This window comes from Neophocaena asiaeorientalis, unplaced genomic scaffold, assembly GCF_003031525.2.
Source record: "Neophocaena asiaeorientalis asiaeorientalis breed wild unplaced genomic scaffold, Neophocaena_asiaeorientalis_V1.1 scaffold167, whole genome shotgun sequence".
Taxonomy (NCBI): domain Eukaryota; kingdom Metazoa; phylum Chordata; class Mammalia; order Artiodactyla; family Phocoenidae; genus Neophocaena; species Neophocaena asiaeorientalis.
In genome coordinates this window covers 1,208,214-1,230,514 of record NW_020175022.1, presented here as the reverse complement: position 1 = coordinate 1,230,514, position 22,301 = coordinate 1,208,214, and the positions used below count along the sequence as shown (strand labels likewise).

Below are 22,301 nucleotides of genomic sequence, written 5' to 3'. Positions count from 1 at the left end.
CTGTGCCTGGGTAGTGCAGAAGAAGGTGTGGAAGAAGCCCCAGGCTCTGGGAAGAGTGCAGCAGGGAGAAAACCAGCTGAGCAAGCAGGAGATCCAATACCCCTGTGCTCTAGTCCTTGTTCCCACCACGGGCCACAGCTTCTCATCTGTCACCTCCTCTCAATTCCTAGCTTGGGGAGCAGGGAAAGCTGGTGTGAGGCTGGTGGTAGGAAATAAAGGGATGGATTAATAAAGAGGAGAACATTTGATGATGAGAATACCTTTATTTGCAGTACTCTGCACTACCCTGGGGCTGGAAGGTGGCAGTTAAAGGAGGTTGGAAAAAAAAAAAAAAAAAAGGAGGTTGGAACCCTACTCTACGTTCTGAAGGGCCCTCCAAGCTCTACTTGGCTGCCGCAGGATGAAACTTCAAGCAACTCCGAAGGCTGAAAGAGCAGTTGGAACAATGAGGGAGGCAAGGAGCAAAGAACCCAGGTTACAACAGTCCAGGAAAAGAATGAGACATTTGCCGACGCTGTAGAAAAAAAACAGGCTACAGTAAAGAAGCAGCAGGAGTTGGCGAGAGACCGTAGGTATTAAGTAAAGAAGAGCGGTCAAGACTACTCTAATGTTTTTATAACATGTATAATCATGCAATTGGTGGCAGTTTGTCAGTTTGGTAAGGAAGAGAATTCGAGAGAGAGATGAGGAGCTGTTTTTGCCCAGTGTAATTTAAGATGTCAACCAGATGGGCGGTGTAATATATGGAAAGATGCTATACTTAGCCTGACTCAAGAGGGAAAGTTCAGATGCCACAAAGATAGGTTATGCGACACATATACACTGTGATCTCAGAAAATTCTCCTTCCCTCAATTCTTGGGGCCATTTTGGCGCTTCGAGACTACACTTCCCAGGACGCCCTGCACCACGCCCCATTTCGCGCCTCCGGCCCCCACTTCGCTCCTCCCGTGAGTCCCTGGGCGCAGAACTCGGCCTCCGCCGCTGGGGGCGGGGCGACGTCGGACTCCCGGGGCCCTTGCTTACGCACTTCCTCCCGGGGTCGGGGCCGAGTCGCGGTGTGGTGGGTTCGAGTCCCACCTCCCGACTCGTCGCAAGCCCCTGAACCCGGGGCGGGGCTCATTCGCCAGTTAACCTCTCCGCGGCGAGGGGCAGTGGCACATCTTGAGCTTCACCATGGAGGACTATCTGCAGGGTTGTCGAGTTGCTCTGCAGGTAACGGACCCCTGTCTGTAATCGTAAGGAATGGATCCTGGGGTCCCGGAAGGACAAAGATGTGGGACCTGGGGAGCCCCGAGGGTCTATGTGGAGGGAACGCGGAATTGTGGGGTGGGAGCTTGGGATCTGATCAGGCTTGGGGCCTGAGGAGTGAGGAACGAGAACCTATCCCTTGAGAGTGGGAATGCTGCTCAGTCACCCCACTCCTGAGCTGGGGGCTCCTGCCTTTGGGGTCTGCCCGAGAGCGGGGAGGCGGAATTGTGGGTCTGGGTCCTGCCGCTGAGCCGCTGCTCGCAGTTTCTGGGTCAGTTCCGTCAAAAGGATCGGAGCTGTGCCTGCCGCGAGGTGTGTTTGTTCCTTTCTCCCCGCCCCTCTTTCAGTTCTCCGCTCACGAGGCCTCCCGGGTCCACTGGCCTCCAGGTGAACCCCGCGGGTACGAGTGAAGCTGTGCCCACGGCTTTGTTGCCTCTGAACGGCGGTTTCTGTCTGGCGGGCCTAATTCATTCTGAATTAAAAGTGGTGGTAGCCGACATGTCTGTTGACTACAACCTGCATTCCTTTGCCTCCAGTTTTCTTCATTGGCCTTAACACACACAAATTACATAAAAATCCGCGGCCTGGACTGGATAAGCACAAAGTGTGTTTGGCATCAAAACTATAAGCATGACTCCTGAATGCTTTGTGGCTTATTTTTGGTACTCCCTGAGCGAGTTGGAATCTCCCAGCCTTGCTGACTGGTCATGCAGCCTTAAGCCGCTATCCCCTGTTAGCAGCAAAAAGCTGGCCAGAGAGAGGCTCCAGGAGGCCACCTGGCCCCCCCCTACTTCAAGTTACACTGCCCTTGGAGAAACCTAGACAGATGGTTGACTTTGTTTCCTTTTTAAATATCTTAAACTCTACAAACTCCCCTGGGTGATAAGATTCTGGTCTTTAACAAATCCTGAAAGTCACTGAATTCCTCCTGCAGACTCAGCTCCTGTGGTAAATGAATACCCTCACCTGAAGAATAGGAGTGAAGTTCAATTTTAACACCAATTACACCAAATTTTTCCTTGTGAAATACAAATTTGGGGAAAGTTGTTTTAATGCATAAGGCAATTTGGGACCAATTCATTTTGGTTAACTCTGATTTCCACCACAGGGAACTCATTGGAGGACTAATATAGAGTCTTTGTGGCACATTCCAAGGGCCAAGAAGTTGGATTTTGTTTCCCCCCTGATAACCCAAATGACCAGTCTGTTTTCCACCATTTGGTAGAGTCCTTGAACCTGAAACCTCACCAGATAGCATTTCATTGCATGCATCTAGACTACAGCATCTGAGTATATCTTCCTCAGGAATATGAAGCTGAAAAATACTGGATTTTTTTCAGTATTACTGATATCCTGACCTTTGTCTGTCTGCATTCATCCCCCAAGGAGCAAGATCTATATCTTCCTTTTTCCAAACTTGTGAACTTGTGAAGGTGAGGTCATATCTTAGCGCTCTTATCACACAACCTGGCCGGGGCCAGGAGAAATGAGAAAATTAGACTCTAGCAATGTTAGTGGGTGAACTGGTGGCAGGACTTACAGGTGGACACCAACAATTTAGATTGCTTTTAATTATAGAAGTAGTAAATGTACATAGGGAAAACTGTTAATACAAAAAGGATATGAAATTAGAAAAAGAAAAAGATCCTTTTTCTTCTCCCTATCCAATTCCCCAGAGGCCACACTGTTGTTTCTTGTGTAAAGAAAGACATGATTTAGACAGAGACGCTATTAAGTTTGAGTGTTGCTATTAAACCACATATAACTTTTAGGAAATTGTGAATGCTTGCCTTTTACACGAGACAAACAGCTGATAACCCAGCCACCTCTCCTGCTGGTACCATATTTTCAGCATTTGATACCAGAGAAATTTTCTACAGTCTCTGCCACAATGATAGTAGGTTGTTCCATTTAAAAGAAATCCTGTTTGGGCTTCCCTGGTGGCGCAGTGGTTGAGAGTCCGCCTGCCAATGCAGGAGACATGGGTTCGTGACCCGGTCCAGGAAGATCCCACATGCCGAGGAGCAGCTGGGCCCATGAGCCATGGCCCCTGCCACTGAGCCTCCTCCTCGTACCGCAAAGAAAAAAAAAAAAAAGAAATCCTGTTTAAGTTAATGTCCTATTCATGGTGAGTCATCTTTCACTTTTAGTGGGGAAAAAAAAATCTTTGCTTCAGGGTGGGGCTGCATTCAAGTTTAGGTGTTCATCCAGAAGCTTTGGATAATCTGTGTTGTCTACACTTCTCAGGAATGAGGCAGGAATCAGGAGTGGCTGACTATCCTTAGAAATTTGCAGTCCTTGCATCAGTATCAGTCAGTCCCATTTTCCCTGCTGGGAAGGCTTCTCTATCTCAGGCTCCTTGTCTCCTTTTTTCATTTCTCCCTCATTAACTAATTTGTAGAGTAGGCATAAGACCATATGCAGCCTTGGAAGGGAAGTAGTTGACTTTGCCAGCCCTGAAACCCATCCCCTCTCCCCCCCAACTCCATGTTGAGGCCGTAAAGAACATCAGGATACAGTCATTTCAGCTAGTGGGTTTTTGTTTTTTGGGTTGTTTTGTTTTGTTTTGGCTGCGTAGGGTCTTTGTTGCTGCGTGCGGGCTTTCTCTAGTTGTGAGCGGGAGCTGTGCGGGCTTCTCATTGCAGTGGCTTCTCTTGTTGTGAAGCACGGGCTCTAGGTGCAATAGGCTTCAGTAGTTGTGGCACGCAAGCTCAGTAGTTGTGGCTCGCAGGCTCTAGAGCGCAGGCTCAGTAGTTGTGGCGCATGGGCTTAGTTGCTCCGCGGCATGTGGGACCTTGTTCGAGCCGGACCAGGGCTCGAACCCATGTCCCCTGCATTGGCAGGCGGCTTCTTAACCACTGCGCCACCAGGGAAGGCCTAGGTTTTTTTAAAGAAGAAAAAAAGTTTATATCTACTAGTGGCTCTCAGATTGTATTTCTTCCATTGGCAGCTCAGGTTTCCTCATGCTCTAAGTATAGCTATATTTGCCCTGAACTCTTCCTCTGATGGTTAGAAAACTGAGGCTTGTGCTTTCAGCCAGTGGGGGATGGGGTGGGGGATAAGAGTTAACATGTTTTTCCTAAACAAAGAGGAGAATGGTACCTTGTAAGTTAGGCATCCATATACCCGACTTGCCCAGGACAGTCAGTTTATTGAGACATAATCATTAATTGCACCCCTTTTCATTCTCAAAAGTGTACTGGTTTGGGCTTCCCAGGTGGCGCAATGGTTGAGAGTCCGCCTGCCGATGCAGGGGACACGGGTTTGTGCCCTGGTCCGGGAAGATCCCACATGCTGCGGAGCGGCTAGGCCTGTGAACCATGGCCGCTGAGCCTGTGCTCCGCAACGCGAGAGGCCACAACAGTGAGAGGCCCGCTTACCACAAAAAGAAAAAAAAAAGTGTACTGGTTTGAACAACAAAGTATATAGTCACCTAACTTGTATGCTACGTTAAGGATTTGTGATACATGCCCATGAAAAGATAGCGAGTTCCTTAAGGTAGTAGTTAAGTTCTGTATGAGAATGCCAAGTGCCAGAAGCTGGAAGTGCAGGGGAAGGGACTGCTGTGGCCCAGGTGCAGGGAAGGCTTCACAGAGAGAAGGGGCTTGCGGTTGGGCTTGACGACAGCAAGGGCTAGAGAAAGGAGAAGACGGAAAGGAGCTCATCTGTACTACTTGAGAGTAGGCTCTTGTGTGCGATCTCATTTAATCCTCATAACAACTTCATGAAATTGGTTACAGTAGTCTCCTTATTTTTATATGAGGAAAAAGAGGCTTAGCGAGGCCAAAGTCCCACAAGAAACAGAGCTGAGATTCAGCTCCAGTCTGTGGTCTTTTCAAATGGCAGTTCTGCTGATTTCAGACAGAGAAGAACAAATAGTGCAAAGGACAGCGCTGGGAATGTGCACATCATGTATTGTGGGTGGCGAATGGACCAGTCATGGTGGGGTAGTGGTGGGTGCTGACAGGGGAAAGGAATGCCACCACCTCCCTTGGTTGTTCCTGTTCCAAGATTGGCTGAAAGTCCCAGAGTATTCCTTTTGTGTTAGCTCCTTTTGTTTGCTGTCTGAGCTTGACTGAGCACAAGGGGTTAGTCATTCACCTTCCTCTGGGGGTCATTTCTCCTCCCCTCAGAGCCGTGAAGTTGCATTTGGTCCCTACTTTCTGCTTTTCTGCTTAATCTTCTCTTGGTGCTGGGGATCTGACTGATCCTGATTCGGCTGCCACTTGGAATGAAACAGCACTAACATGAGTTTTGGAAAGATTCTCCGAGGGCCTCTTCAAGCCCAGCAATAGGCCTCTCCCCCTTGCTCTGCCTTTTCTCTGTTCCTCTTCCCTTTATTCTCCAGAGTCAGGGCCATATGGCCTCTCATGTTTGTATAGTTCCCTCTCTAGAGAACATGGTGCCCTCCCTTACTGCTTCACTGATCAAGTTATCTCAGCAGCCACTTATCTCAAGTGCTTTGTTGCCACTTTGGTCCACAGCCATCTGGGCAGTTCTTGGTATCCAGGAAACAGAGGGGCCTTCTCTGGTATCAGGAGGACGAATTGCAAGTCAGAGGAGTTAATATAGGCCTTGGGTCTTGGGTACAGAATTCTCATATTGTGTTGGCAAAGAGTTTAATATTGAAAAGAATCTTCCCACTCCCATGCTGTTCAGTATGAATGGGTCTTGGCTGCCACCCTCTTGAAATAGGCTTAGAGAAATGGGCACAGGGGAGAACCCAAGGGCAGACTTTCCCCAGAGGCCCTTTGCCCAAAACCTTGACGGATAACCTCTGTCTTTTGTCCTTCTCTCTAGGGATGGGAGTAGGAGATGGAGAAGAGGGTGGTTTAAAAATAAAAACCTTTCTAGTTACGAGATAGGACAATTTATGCCACCAGAAGTCTTCTAAAATTGTCCCTTTCTGGCTTTGGCTTTCTGGGCAAGTGAGGGGAGTGGGTAACAGCCAATACAAGGAAGATGATTCTAGGTTCTCTTTTTTCCTAAAGTTACATTACTTGATAAACTTCCTTGTTAGGTTTTATTCCTCTGAACACCTTTCCCACTTTTCTAAACTCTTCTATCTAGCAAATCTTCCCTGATTGAAGAAGCCAGAGTGGATTTTCACCTTTCTGGAACCCAGTAGTTCTCAACTGGGGGTGATTTTGCCCCGCAGGGAATATTTGGCAAAGTCTGGAGACATTTTTGATTGTCATGACTGGAGGGGCTGCTGGCATCTAGTGGGTGGAGTTTGGGGGATGCTGCCAAACACCCTGCAATGCACAGGACAGCAGCCCAGTGCTGAAATCAAGAAACTAGTGTGTTGCTTTTGTCTCATTCCTTCCTCTCTTTCAGAAGTAGGCTGAGATAGAAATTCAAAAGTAAACTGGTAAGATAGAATCCTTGTGCCTAAGCTGAGCCATGGACTGTATAGTCTCATTCCACCTGGCCAAATGCTTCTACTCGGAATGAAATAATAATTCTTACAGTGCCTACCCCTTGGGTTGTTTTGAGGATTAAATGATCAACTAATGCATGTAAAAATATTAGAACAGTACATGGGGGACTTCCCTGGTGGTGCAGTGGTTAAGAATCCGCCTGCCAATGCAGGGGACACGGGTTCAATCCCTGGTCTGGGAAGACCCCACATGCCGCAGAGCAGCAAAGCCGGTGCACCACAACTACTGAGCCTGCGTTCTAGAGCCCGTGAGCCACAATTACTGAGCCCGTGCGCCTAGAGCCCATGCTCCACAACAAGAGAAGCCACCACAATGAGAAGCCCGAGCACCACAATGAAGAGTAGCCCCCGCTCGCCGCAACTAGAGGAAGCCCTCACACAGCAACAAAGACCCAACACAGCCAAAAAAAAATTTTTAAATACATGGCACACTCAATAGATATTTTGAAACAAAACCCCTCTCTTTGCTATTGTGGGCACCTTTAGGTGTTTTTGTTGTTGTTGTTGTTGTTTTGTGGTACGTGGGCCTCTCACTGCTGTGGCCTCTCCCGTCATGGAGCACAGGCTCCGGACGCACAGGCCCAGCAGCCATGGCTCACGGGCCCAGCCGCTCCGCAGCACGTGGGACCCTCCCAGACCATGGCACGAACCCCCATCCGCTGCATCAGCAGGCGGACTCTCAACCACTGCGCCACCAGGGAAGCCCAACACCTTTAGGTTTTAATGAATTTTATTTAAAATTCTGGTAGGGAGATGCAAGGGAACAAGATTAATAATAACGACAGATATGCCTCCCTCCTCAGAGTTATCAGCAGAAACTTTTCAAAGCTTTAAAAATAAAAGTTCCAGCAGCAGCAGCAACTGTTCTTGCTTTAATCTGAACCTGCTGGGGAAAGTGTCTGTTTCTTGCGTGTGAGAGTGTTGTTTATATCTGGTTATGGTTGAAGCTCCTCTGGGTAGGGGGAGTTTTCATGGACTAGATATCTAAATAATGAACTAGATCTTATTTTTACCTTTATTTTCAAAGTCTGTTCACCTATTCTCGTGATTTAGAAATGCAAGGATTCTTTTCCCTATTTTAAAAATGGGAAAAAAGTACAAACCAGGGTTGATATGGTTTGAATACATCAGCTACCCCAGATGCTTTACTTTTGACTTCTCCTCAAGTGCCCAGAGAAGCACAAGAATCAGAGAATGATTTACTGCTGTTCTGAAAGTTAACATTCAAGGAGACAGTGTAATAGAGAGGAAGGAGCACTTTTCCACTAACTATAGATATGTGTGGAATGCTTAAAGCTTAGCTAAAACACTTATGCCCTCTTAACTAATATCCTTATCCATGAACTGAGGACCCATAAGATTATATGACCTACCTCCTCTGTGAAGATCAGTGAGAGGATGTGTGTGCAGCCCTACATGAGAATAAGGTAACCAGAAATGGATGGAGATGCTTTTGTTAATTTCCCACTCTCCTGCCTCTCTAGGAGTCCCGACCCATACATGTTGTGCTGGGAAATGAAGCCTGTGACTTGGACTCCATGGTGTCAGCTCTCGCCCTGGCTTTTTATCTGGCAAAGGTGAGTACCTAGGAACAGAGTGCCTTAAAATGAAAAGATTTGGATTCAAGACCCAGCTCTGCTACTTAACAGCATTTAGCCTTGGGTAAGTCAGATCTCTTAACTTTGCTGAGTCTCCTGTCACCAACTATAAAATCTGAAATGATAATATTTTGCAGTGTTGCTGTGAGGATCAAATGAACAAATGTATTTTGAAGAATTTGTAAACTATAAAGCAGTATTCAAACAGTTAACTATTGAATTCCTTATGGGTATCAGTGATCTGTGTATGTTCCTCATGCCCATGTCAGCTCTGGAGGACTGATATTGCCTTCTCTCCAGCATCTAGAAGTAGGTCTTTTCCGTGAGTTGTCTTGTTGACCTTCATGCTATTGCCAAGAAGGAGAGAGGGGAAGGGTCATGCTTTTATTTTGATAAGACTGGGTAACTGCGGCTTTGAGGAAGGCAGTGACTTACCCAAGATCATGTCTCCCTTGGTCCCAATAGTCTTGTGACTGACTTTTCCTATCCTGTTACAGAACATAGCCATACCTTCTTTTCACTTTCCTCTCTAGACAACTGAGGCTGAAGAAGTCTTTGTGCCAGTTTTAAATATAAAACGTTCTGAGCTACCTCTACGAGGTGACAATGTCTTCTTCCTTCAGAAGACTCACATTCCAGAGTCCCTCTTGATTTTCCGGGATGAGATTGACCTCCATGCATTGCAGCAAGCTGGCCAGCTCACCCTCATCCTTGTTGACCATCATGTCTTACCCAAGTAAGTGGAAGAAAGTTAAGCTGATACTTACCATGTGCCATGGGCTGTGATGAGTAAGGTTTTTAAAGAGTAGAAGAAAGAATGTTTTCTCATAGGATCTCACAGGCTAAGCATAGTTGATGGGTGATATCAGATATAGAAAGACAATAAAAAAATATTGTCAGTTCTCTAGTTATACAAGTAATAAAAAGAAATAGAAACACGGAGAGTTCAAACTAAAGGATAACTCAGAAATATTGTAAATCTACCTTTGGTATCATTGTTTTAAGATATCATGGCAGATTTATTACAATAGAAACCTTTGAATAATGGTTACAACGGCATTTTTAACTTTAAAAAGTTAGCAACATCATTTCCTCCATAAAGCAATATTTCTTTAATGCTATTTAACAAACATATACACCTATAATAATCCCATCCCTAATTTAGGACTGGAAAAAAACTGCCAACAAAGCAATACGAGTACAAGACCTTCCCAAGTGTGTCTAGCTCCTGCTAATAGTAATATGAATATTTTTTCCTTAAGCACACTGGTTATAGCAGGACATTGACAGAGGACAGCCTAAGGGTACTAATCCATCTATCCACTCACTCATTAATAAACTTCTATTTAGAGGACGAAGGTGAGGTAGAATCTCTGTTCTCAAGAAGTTGTCAGTCAGAGGAGGGAACTAGGTAAACAGGTCATTGTAATGGGTGTTAGAGGTAAGTGGTGACCGTCACTCTAGGGGACAGTAGTTACATGAAGGATGGAGTGGTTAAATATGCAAGAGGGGAGTAGAGAGGAGTGTCAGGAAAGGTTTCCTAATGGAGTTGATCCTTGATCTCAGTCTTGAAAGACTAGGTATTTGCTTGGTGAATGAGGAGTTGAGGTAGTTAGCAAAACGCAGGCAGGTATGAAATAGCATGGTGAGTTGGGAGAACTGAGGTTTGTTTTGCATAACTGGAACATAAAATATGAGGGAGGAGTAGGACATAAAAAAGATAAGACTAGAGAGGTAGGCAGGGGCCAGATCATGGAGATCTTGTAGGCCTTGCCAAGGAGATTAGACTTTATTTTGAGCAGTGGGGAACTATTGTTAATTCTATTTATTCCAGATCCTAGCAGAACCAAATTTGCATTTTTCAAATGCTCTTTCAGGTAGTCTTATAGAGGACAGTTTCGGAGGGCACTGGAAGCAGGCGTTTGGTTAAGGAACTATTGGAGTAGTTCAGATGAGAGAGATTGAGGGCCAAGAATAAGGCAGTAGCAGAGGGTTGGAAAGGAGGGAATGGATGGGAATTGAGCCAGAAGCCACAGGTGACCTGCATGAAATTTGGATATTAAGTGAATTGAGGGAACAGGAGAGATTTAGATGTTGGGTGTCCAGGTGTCAATTGGAAAGACAACCCTAAAGGATATCAAATATGTGGGTGAGATACTGGTAGCAGATACTTCGTCAAATTCACCTATACGGTGTTTAAAGATGGCTTTAGTTATAATATTTAAGAGAAGAACTGAGAGGAGTGAGGCAGAGGTAGAAGTGATCAAAGGTCTAAGTGTCTGCGTATGATGTCTGTTTTCTTCATGAGTGAGGTGCAGCTGGAGTGCCCCTACCTATCTTTCTTTCTCTTTTCCCCCACACACCTCCCCCATTTCCCACACAGGAGTGACGCAGCCTTAGAGGAGGCAGTAGCAGAGGTGCTAGACCATCGGCCCATCGATCAGAAACACTGCCCTCGCTGCCATGTTTCAGTTGAGCTGGTGGGGTCCTGCGCTACCCTGGTGGCCGAGAGAATCCTGCAGGGGGCACCAGAGATCTTGGACAGGCAAACTGCAGCCCTTCTTCATGGTGAGGGTGGCTTGGGGGTTGGGACCTGATTAGTTCCTTTATTCCCATGCCAGAGAAGGGAAAGTGGAGAAGTCTAGACTCTTCCAGCCTGACCACACCCTCTCAAAGCCATTTAGTAGATATGAAGGCGGGGATTCTTTCAGGGGGCAATTAGGCATTAAAAAGGCTGTGGGATACTTTGTCCTTTGAAGGCCTGTGGAATACTTTGTTGGAGAAAGCAGAAAGGAAGCTCAGAACAACAGACCTAGAAGCTGCCTATTAGTAGCATTGCATAATGGAAAGAGGACTAGCCAAAGAAGCAGGAAATGAATTCTAATACCATTTCTGCCCAGGAAGTAGTTATATGACCTTGAGCAAATCTCTTAACCTTTTTTGTTCTTATTTTCTCCATTTGTTAAAAAAAAAAGAGAGAGAGAGAGAATTGGATTAGACTATCTCTTCTAACTGGAATTTGGCCTGTGGAAGAGAGATCATCTCTCTCTGACTAGGTTTCAAAATCTCCAAGAATTGAGATATTTACACTTCCTTTCTACCTTTTCCCCATTTCCCTGACTACATTTTAGTTTGGATTTGGGATGTCTTACTCAGGACATTGTCCTAGTTTGTTTTGTCTTCAGTGAGTTGCCGTACAGTCTCCTTTGGTATTGTGTCCATTTGGTTTGAGGGTTATGTGTGTTCTAGTTGTCAGGAATGGAGGGCCACAGGATTTGAGTTCTGCCATCCTCCTTCTCTGCAGGAGCAATCATCCTGGACTGTGTGAACATGGACCCTAAAATTGGAAAGGCAACCCTAAAGGACAACCAATATGTGGAGAATCTAGAGGCCCTCTTCCCAGATCTGCCCAAGAGAAATGATATCTTTGATTCTCTGCAAAAGGCAAAGTTTGATATATCAGGTATGAAATGTTAAACTGGTGGACAAAAGCCTTGTTCATTATGTTCTTGAATACCGTCAAAACAATTTCAGAGCGTGCATAATGATTTAAGCTTTATACCAGAAAGAAGCTAGGACGTGTGTGAGTCTGATCATGAATTAATCAGTCATTTACTGGATTGTTCTATCCTGGCTATTGGGTGGATGAGAAGGAATATATTAAGAGTGTCAGAGGTTTCTAATCTAATTAGAGAATACAGACATATAAATAAAGTATGCTGAGGGAATACAGTCATCCCTTGGTGTCTGCAGGGAATTGGTTCCAGTATCCCCCACAGATACCAAAATCCTCGGATACTCAAGACCCTTACGTAAAATGGCATAGTATAATGAATACAGTCGGCCCTCCTTATCCGCAAATGTGAAGCCCGTGGTACAGAGGGCCAACCCTACTGAATTATCAGAGTGAGATCTAGATAAATGGTTAGGGAAGCAGAAGAAACATTTAGGGTGAATATACAAAGGACGAAGGAAGAGAACAAAAAAACTTCCATGATTTGTTACCCAGCTACCGCCTGTTGACATTAAAAAAAAAGAAAGAGGGCTTCCCTGGTGGCGCAGTGGTTGAGAGTCCGCCTGCCGATACAGGGGACATGGGTTCGTGCCCCGGTCTGGGAAGATCCCACATGCCGCAGAACCGCTGGGCCCATGAGCCACGGCCGCTGAGCCTGAGCGTCCAGAGCCTGTGCTCCACGACGGGAGAGGCCACAACAGTGAGAGGCCTGCATACCGCAAAAAAAAAAAGAAAGAGAGGTCCCGCTTGTACTTTTAGAAAAGTAAAACAACACAGAATGGGGAAAATCAGGAGTAAAAGCCTCTCTTCTTCCATTTACCCTTCTCCCCAGAGTCCCTTGCTCTAAAGGTACCTATTGTGACCCAGTAATCAAAAGTAATTTTTTATTTAGAGTAAATTTCTATTGGGACTTCCCTGGTGGTTCAGTGGGTAAGACTCCGTGCTCCCAATGCAGGAGGCCCGGGTTCGATCCCTGGTCGGGGAACTAGATCCCACATGCATGCCACAATGAAGATCCTGCATGCCACAACTAAGACCCGGTGCAGCCAAAATAAATAAATATTATTTTAAGTGAATAAATAAATTTCTATTATATAATTACATCCTGAGTTACTAGCCCTGTTCATTGCCCCAAAGAGAGGCTGTGTTTTTCCTCTTCCTTGACCTGTCTTGGTGTCTTCACCTTCCTGGTCTTGGGACCCTGGGTTCTCTTGGTTGTCTTGTTTCACCCTTAGTCTCACATCCACTTTCTAGGACTGACCACAGAGCAGATGCTGAGAAAGGACCAGAAGACCATCTCCAGACAAGGCACCAAGGTGGCCATTAGTGCAATATATATGGATTTGGAGGTAAGAGCAAGATGTAGGTGTGGGTGGGAGAGGAAACCTTTAGTTTTGTATGTAACCTTGCCACTCACTCCTGGCTCACCTCCAAAATGTATCTTACCCCTCCTTTTCTCCATCTCTACTCCACAGTCCATCATCTCTCACTGCACTACTGTAATGGCCCCCATGCTGGTTTCCCTGCCTCCACTTTTGACCCCTGAAAACTGTTCTCCCCACAGCAGCCAGAGTGATCTCTTTAAGACATGTCAGATCCAGGGGAGTAACCTGGTGGTCTAGTGTTTAGGACTCAGCGCTTTCACTGCTGTGGTCTGGGTTCAGTCCCTGGTCGGGGAACTGAGATAAAAAAAAAAAAAGATATGTCAGATCCTATTGGCCCCCTCCCTTTACTGCCTTTTCATTGTACTTCTAATAAAATCTAAAGGCCTTACAGTGGTTTATAGGGCCCTCCTTTATCAGGCCTTTGTCCTTTTCTCTGACTTCTTCATTCCAGCCCCATTCCTACACTCACAGTACTGTAGCCACCCCAGTTTTCTTTCTGTTTTTCAGAACCATTAAGTTTACTCTTAGCTCTCAACTCAGAGCCTTTGCACTCCTTTTGCAGAGCTGGCTCCTTCTTTTCATTCAGGACTTAGCTCAGGTGTCTTCTCTTTCAGGAGGTTTTTCCTGACCACCCTAACTAAAGTAATATCCTCCATGCTCAAAAATCTCTAAATATTACTTTTTTTTTTTTGTACATGCAGCTTGTGGGATCTTAGTTCCCTGACCAGGAATTGAACCTAGGCGCCCTGCAGTGGAAGTATGGAGTCCTAACCACTGGACTGCCAGGGAATTCCCATTTTGTTTTCTTCATAGCACGTAGCACACTGAAATAATCATGTTTCGTGGTTTCCTTGTTTATTGTCTGTATTCCTCTGCTAGTTTATCAGCTCCACCAGAGCAGAGACCCTATTTCTTTTGTTTCTGCTGTATCTCCAGCACCTTTGACAATGCCTGGCGCATAGTGGATGCTCGATGAATTTTGTCGAATGGGTGAAGGAATATAACTCTGATAGTGGTATTTTAATACCTGGCTCCATATCTTATTGGTTTAAATCACTCATCTGATCTGAACATGTACTCTCATAGACTGCACAGCTTTCTCCTAAATAACATGTAAAAATTTTTACTAAATAATTAACTGAAACAGAATAGCATGGCCTCTTCCCTTGCTACTTATAACCTAGTTTTGTAACCAAACATAAGAACACAAAAGGCTTGCCAGAGTACCATAATCATAGTACAAATTGACACATTAGAAATGCTAAGGATAAAGAAAAGCCTGATCTAAAGCAGCTGGTGGTATTATTCATTGGAGGAAATACTGCGTGAGATTTTGGAGAAGAATATAGATAGATAGACAAAGAATGAAGAGCCAAGGACGGAGTTGTCATGTGTCTGTACTTATTTGTATGCGCCATTGTTCTGTTTTAGAATAAAAATATCCTCAAGGCAAAGACCTTGCTTGATTGATTGTAAGAGCAGGATAGCCTTGGACATACCAGGCACATTACGTACATTTTTTTTTTTTTTTTTTTTTGCATTACACGGGCCTCTCACTGTTGTGGCCTCTCCCGTTGCTCCGGACGTGCAGGCCCAGCGGCCATGGCTCACGGGCCCAGCTGCTCCGCGGCATGTGGGATCTTCCCGGACCGGGGCACGAACCCGTGTACCCTGCATCAGCAGGCGGACTCTCAACCACTGTGCCACCAGAGAAGCCCCATTATCATTTTTTAATTCTTAAAACAATCAAGTTTGGTAAATGATTTATCCTCATTTTACAGATGAGGAAACTTAAGTCCAGGGATCCTTGATCATATAGCTGATAGGTAACACAGCTGATTTTCAAACCAATTCTGTCTAAACCCAAAGCCTCATTCTGTGAGGCTCATAGAATGACCTCATAGAAAGGCTCATTCTCCTCATTCTATATATTGCCTTCCAGCACATAAACAGCACAGAGTAAACATTAGATACCTTTTTTATGGAGTACAAGTCCCAGGTTAACATGCAAAGAAACCCTTCATAAGCATCTTCTGTTGAGGGTGATAATGAGGATCCAGCGGCAGCCCTCATCCCTGTCCATTTCTTCTGTTTTAGGCCTTTCTGCAGAGGTCTGGCCTCATTGCAGATCTCCATGCCTTCTGCCAGGCTCACAGCTATGATGCCCTGGTCGCCATGACTATCTTTTTCAACACTTGCAATGAGCCGGTGCGGCAGTTGGCAGTTTTCTGTCCCCACACAGCACTCCGAGTGACGGTGAGTCCCTGTCCCTTCTCCAGCCTGAGGACCCTACAGAGTTCTGCCTGTACGCACTGTCCTGTGCTATAAAGACCTCTCCTTCATTCTTGTATTTATCCAGAGGTCCTTGATCTGTTTCCAGAATCTCCACTACCCGCTTTTTTCCATTCTCTCTATGTGTGAATATCCTTAATCATACTCTTGTTGAGAAAGGGAGATTCCAAAGAGAATTGGAGACACAATTCCTGCTTAAAAGAAATTAAAATCAGGTTAAAAGGACGTGTTGTAAATCTGGAGTTAAAACTAGATTCTTGGTTTAAGCATTAATTCCTCACCCCTGAAAATCAATTCCTTTCTTTTTACCTTATTGCCTTGAAAATTGGAAACAGATGAGAAACCTTTTCTACTACTTAAGCAGTTTGTGCTAACTCTGTAGAGAAGTGGTCTAGGAGCAGGTTTGGTTTTTTTCCCTGATCTTCCATTTAGCCACCTTTCCCACCTCCTCCCTTTCTTTTCCTCTGTTGGTTACTGATAAGCCCAGGGAAGAATTTAAAAGTGGACTTAAGGCAGTCCAGGGATTCTTCGGATTTCTTAGCAGCGAGGACTGCTGAAGACTGGTCTGAATACAGCTGGATAATCTTTTTTGTGCATGAAAGGCATGTCTGCCCCTTCCCACCTCTCTTTGTCTTTATCTTCTCCTCCAGGAAGCAAATGTAATTTCATTCAGTGGAAAGTAGTTTGGCATTGTGGAAAGAACTACAGCCTATATAAAGGCAGATATATAGGCTTTTCTGTCCCAGATTTGCCACTTACTTGCTCTTTGACCAAAGGCAAGTCAGTTGACTTCTGATTCTGTAAATGTCATATTACCACCTACTAATTAGTGTGATGTAATCATTAAACATAATATTATATGTAAGGTTCATTGCTGGGCACAATGCTCTCTTACTAATCATGTCATGAAGGAAAGGGTGCTTTGACCATACGAAGTACCTCTCCCCACCTTCCTAAATCTCCCCTTCTTCTCCCTGCCATGGTCCCTCTGGAACTCTGTAGGTATCTGATAACTCTACCATTGCCCAGGCTTCCTCTGTGCTGGAAAATGGTAGTCCTCTTTTCACGGTCTGCCCTACCATTTCCTCTCTTCCTCCTGTGTTAGAAATAGTATAATATAGTAATTTAGAACACCAGCTCTGATAACAGACCTGAGTTCAAGTATCAGCTTTGTTTCATTCAAACTTGACCTTTGGCGACACATAGTAATCAAACTGACAACAATTAAAGACAAACTATTAAATGCAACAAGGGAAAAATGACAAATAACATACAAGGGAACTCCCGTAAGCTTAACAGCTGATTTCTCAGCAGAAACTCCACAAGCCACAGGGGAGTGGCACGATGTATTTAAAATGATGGAAGGGAAGAACCTACAACCAAGATTACTCTATCCGGCAAGGATCTCATTCAGATTTGATGGAGAAATCAAAAGCTTTACAGACAAGCAAAAGCTAAGAGAATTCAGCACCACCAAACCAGCTCTACAACAAATGCCAAAGGAATTTCTCTAAGTGGGGAACACAAGAGAAGAAAAGGACCTACAGAAACAAACCCAAAACAATTAAGAAAATGGTAATAGGAACATACATATAGATAATTACCTTAAATGTGAATGGATTAAATGCTCCAACCAAAAGACACAGGCTCGCTGAATTGATACAAAAACAAGACCCATATATATGCTGTCTACAAGAGACCCATTTCAGACCTAGGGACATATACAGACTGAAAGTGAGGGGATGGAAAAAAGATACTCCATGCAAATGGAAATCAAAGGAAAGCTGGAGTAGCAATACTCATATCAGATAAAATAGACTTTAAAATAAAGACTGTTACAAGAGACAAGGAAGGACACTACATAATGATCAAGGGATCAATCTAAGACGAAGATATAACAATTATAAATATATATGCACCCGACATAGGAGCACCTAAATACATAAGGCAAATGCTAACAGCTATAAAAGAGAAAATCTACAGTAACACAATAATAGTGGGCGACTTTAACACCTTCCTTACACCAGTGGACAGATCATCCAGACAGAAAATTAATAAGGGGGCTTCCCTGGTGGCCCAGTGGTTGAGAGTCCGCCTGCCGATGCAGGGGACACGGGTTCGTGCCCCGGTCTGGGAAGATACCACATGCCACGGAGCGGCTGGGCCCGTGAGCCATGGCCGCTGAGCCTGCGCGTCCAGAGCCTCTGCTCCGCAACGGGAGAGGCCACAACAGTGAGAGGCCCGCGTACAGCAAAAAAAAAAAAGAAAGAAAGAAAATTAATAAGGAAACACAGCTTTAAATGACACAATAGACCAGATAGATTTAATTGATATTTATAGGACATTCCATCTGAAAACAGGAAGATTACACTTTCTTCTCAAGTGCACACAGAACATTCTCCAGGATAGATCACACCTTGGGTTACAAATCAAGCCTCGGTAAATTTAAGAAAATTGAAATCATATCAAGCATCTTTTCCGACCACAACACTATATGACATTAGAAATGTTACAGGGAAAAAAACATAAAAAACACAAACACATGGAGGCTTAACAATACGTTACTAAATAACCAAGAGATCACTGAAGAAATCAAGGAGGAAATCAAAAAATACCTAGAGACAAATGACAATGAAAACATGACGATCCAAAACCTGTGGGATGCAGCAAAAGCAGTTCTAAGAGGGAAGTTTATAGCAATACAATCCTACCTCAAGAAACAAGAAAAATCTCAAGTAAACAATCTAAACTTACACATAAAGGAGAGAAAGAAGAACAAACAAAACCCAAAGTTAGTAGAAGGAAAGAAAAAGATCAGAGCAGAAATAAATGAAATAGAAACAAAGAAAACAATAGCAAAGGTCAATAAAACTAAAAGCTGGTTCTTTGAGAAAATAAACAAAATTGATAAGCCTTTAGCCAGACTCATCAAGAAAAGAGGGAGAGGACTCAATAAAACTAGAAATGAGGGACTTCCCTGGTGGAGCAGTGGTTAAGAATCCACCTGCCATAAATGCCCATTGACAGATGAATGGATAAAGAAGATGTGGTACATATATACAATGGAATATTGCTCAGCCATAAAAAGGAATGAAATCGGGTCATTTGTAGAGACGTAGGTGCATCTGGAGACTGTCATACAGAGTGAAGTAAGTCAGAAAGAGAAAAACAAATATCGTATATTAACGCACATATGTGGAACCTAGAAAATGGTACAGATGAACTGGTTTGCAGAGCAGAAATTGAGACACAGAAGTAGAGAAAAAACGTGTGGACACCAAAGGGGGAAAGCAGTGGGGGGTGGGAGTTGTGATGTGGTGAATTGGGAAATTGGGATCAACATGTATACACTGATGTGTATAAAATGGATGACTAATAAGAAAAAATAAGTAAATAAAAAAAGAATCCATCTGCCAGTGCAGGGTTTGATCCCTGCTCCGGGAAGATCCCACATGCCACAGAGCAGCTAAGCCCGTGCACCACAACTGCTGAGCCTGTGCTCTAGAGGCCACAAGCCACAACTACTGAACCCATGTGCCACAACTACTGAAGCCAACACGCCTAGAGCCTGTGCTCTGCCACAAGAGAAGCCACCACAATGAGAAGCCCGTGCACCACAACGAAGAGTAGCCCCCACGTGCCACATCTAGAGAAAGCCCACACGCAGCAATGAAGACCCAACGCAGCCAAAAGACAATATGGTACTGGCACAAAAACAAATATAGATCAATGGAACAGGATAGAAATCCCAGAGATAAACCTGAGCACTTACAGTCAACTAATCTATGACAAAGGGGGCACAGATATACAATGGAGAAAAGACAGTCTCTTCAATAAGTGGTGCTGGGAAAACTGGACAGCTACATGTAAAACAATGAAATTAGAACACTTCCTAGCACGATACACAAAAATAAACTCCAAATGTTATGAACTGGTTTGCAAGGCAGAAATAGAGACACAGATGTAGAGAACAAACGTATGGACACCAAGAGGGGACAGCAGGGGCGGGGTGGTGGTGGGATGAATTGGGAGATTGGGATTGACATATAGACACTAATATGTATAAAATAGATAATTAATAAGAACCTGCTGTATAAAAAATAAATAAACTTTTAAAAAAACAGAAACAAAATAAACTTGACCTTCGGCAAGTTACCTAATCTAAGCCTCAGTTTCCCTACCTGTAAATGAGGGTAACAGTAATACCAACCTGTAAGGTAGTTGTGAGGATTAAATGAGGAAATTAATATTTGAAAATGGCCAGACATGGCGCGATGCTTGGCATACTTCCCACCCCAACTTGATCTATTTATTCTTTCTGCCTGTATTCTTCTCCTGACCTCAATATAGTAGATGCTTGTCCCATCTCAGCTAAGGATAGAGTTCAAGTTTTTGAGCACAGGAATACCCTTGCAAATAACAATATTCGAGGAGGTGGGAGTCCCAGGTTCTGGTTCAGACTCTACCATCATCTACATTCAAGGCACATAATCTCTCTGGGCTTTGGTTTACTTATGAATAAAATGGAATATATCATCTCAAGTGTTTCTTCTGTTTCTAAAATACTGTGTGTATTAGTTGATGTGCCTCTGTTGCAAGCAATAAAACAACCCTAGATGACTTAATTTTAAAAATATATTTTTTGGGGCTTCCCTGGTGGTGCAGTGGTTGAGAGTCTGCCTGCCGATGCAGGGGACACGGGCTCGTGCCCCAGTCCGGGAAGATCCCACATGCCACAGAGTGGCTGGGCCCGTGAGCCACGGCCGCTGAGCCTGCACGTCCGGAGCCTGTGCTCCGCAATGGAAGAGGCCACAACAGTGAGAGGCCTGCATACTGCCAAAAAAAAAAAAAAAAATATATATATTTTTTATCCTCTATAAGAGAAGTCTCTCAGAAGTCTCAGCTTTTTGCTTCACCACCTTATATACCACCTCCCCATCTTGTCTCCTTTTTAGGTCTGTGGAGTCCTGGAACGCTCCCACGCTCCGTCCCTGAAGCTGACCCCTGCCCCAAGCATCCACCCTAACCTCCAAACCTATCTTCAAGGCAACACCCAGGTCTCTCGAAAGAAACTTCTGCCTCTGCTCCAGGAAGCCCTGTCAGCATATTTTGACTCCACGAACATCCCTTCAGGACAGCCTGAGACAGAGGGTGTGTCCAGGGAGCAGGTAGACAAGGAATTGGACAGGGCAGGTAACTCCCTGATTCCTGGACTGAGTCAAGATGAGGAGGAGCCTCCACTGCCCCCCACACCCATGAACAGCCTGGTGGACGAGTGCCCTCTGGATCAGGGGCTGCCGAAATTCTCAGCCGAGGTCATCTTTGAGAAATGTAGTCAGATCTCACTGTCAGAATCTACCACTGCCTCCCGGTCCAAGAAATGACTGTTGGGAGGGGAGGGGGAAGTGAAAGAGGTTGCTTGAACCACCCTGAATGCATGTTTTGAGATGTTTCAGCAATTTTGTCTTCAGTGTTCCAGGATCTGGTATACTGTTCTCATAAACCTAGAAGGAGAAAGAAGTAAAAGAAAGCTGAGCTGGCATTCTCCCTTTTCCCCACAATCTCTACCAATCAAACAAATTTTATTATTTAATTTAACTCCTTAAATCTGCACTGACTCTCCTCTATTTCATTTGCCAGGGTCATGATGTGATAACATACACAGTTCCAGCAGAGTGGCACAGAAAGAATGTGTACCCCAAAAGTGCCCTAAGTCAGGCTTTTTAACAGAACCAGTATTTCTTATGGAACCAAACATTCATTGTCTCCAGTGTTCATTTATTCTCTTATTAATTCAAGTATTTATTGAACACAATACCTACTTTTAGCTTCTTCCAGTTTTTAGCCTTTAGTTGATTTTCACCTCCATCACTCCTCTTTCTGCCCCCAATTAGGTGATGGTGTCTCATTCCCAGTTTGCTAAATTTCTACTCTGAGCTTATTGTGACTGTTTCGGGATAGTTTGGGAGCAGATTGGAGGCAATTATCTTCTGTCCTGATCAGCTGGCCTGACTCTCAGTTTCTTTGGATCCCTCTGACTCAGAGCCACAGGGACCCTGAAGAGACCCAGAAGACCCCCCTGGTTCTTGAGAGTTCAGGAGACACCTGGGAAAGCCTTAAGACCTCATGGGCACTCTTCGCAAAAGACAGTAGAACTACAATGAGACCCCTGGCTCTGTCGATTTCTTATCCATCTGATTTTCTCCTTGGGCATAGTAGAAGGAAACACGGAGTTCATACCAACTGCCATCAACTGTGTGTCTTTTGTCCAGACACTCACTCCTCTAGATCTCATTTCCCCGTCTGCAAAACTGATGTTTCCTGGTTTCTGTGATCTGCCTGTTGCCACACCGTCCTTTCTTGCCTCTGCTTCTCTGGTTTTTTGTTTGTTTCTTTTTCCCTGGGAGTGCTCAGGGTCACTGAATTGTCTGTTTATTTGTGATTGTACCAAGGTACTCAGCCTCATGTAGCATGTACAGGGGTATGATTCATACCATAGTGACCCAGCAAAGAGCTCCCTTCCACTGACTTGTTCTGCATGTGTAGAGTCTCCCTTTTCTCTTCAGACCAACCTGTTCCCCCTTTTCCTACCCCACAGCTCTGTTCCCTGTAAGTTTTCAGCAGTTTCGCTGAACAGTGGGGTATGTGATGGTTTTGGCATGATGTCTTCATATGAGGGAAACTGACTTCACTTTGAGGGGATGTTTGTAGCCATTGGAAGGTAAAATAGTGGCATGATTACTGAACCAAAGGAATTTATGTTTTGTAACTTGGGTACTTTGATTTTGCATTTTGTTAAAGTATTAAATACTTTTTTCCTGTT

General features: G+C 44.6%; 1 protein-coding gene across 5 annotated transcripts in view; it reads left to right on the top strand.

The window, feature by feature from the left end:
- Positions 1 to 22,301, top strand: part of PRUNE1 (prune exopolyphosphatase 1) — a 22,661-nt gene extending 360 nt beyond the window's left edge. The window contains exons 2-10 of one of the 5 annotated variants that reach the window (XM_024762819.1): positions 273 to 315; positions 400 to 1,213; positions 8,174 to 8,266; positions 8,821 to 9,023; positions 10,671 to 10,855; positions 11,592 to 11,750; positions 13,056 to 13,150; positions 15,284 to 15,442; positions 20,434 to 22,301. In XM_024762819.1, coding sequence (XP_024618587.1) covers positions 1,175 to 1,213; positions 8,174 to 8,266; positions 8,821 to 9,023; positions 10,671 to 10,855; positions 11,592 to 11,750; positions 13,056 to 13,150; positions 15,284 to 15,442; positions 20,434 to 20,862 — 1,362 coding nt within the window. In that variant the 5' untranslated portion in view covers positions 273 to 315; positions 400 to 1,174 and the 3' untranslated portion in view covers positions 20,863 to 22,301. Of the gene's footprint in view, positions 1 to 272; positions 1,214 to 8,173; positions 8,267 to 8,820; positions 9,024 to 10,670; positions 10,856 to 11,591; positions 11,751 to 13,055; positions 13,151 to 15,283; positions 15,443 to 20,433 lie in introns of those variants that run through there. The other 4 variants (XM_024762818.1, XM_024762820.1, XM_024762821.1 and 1 more) reach the window with 4 other exon arrangements.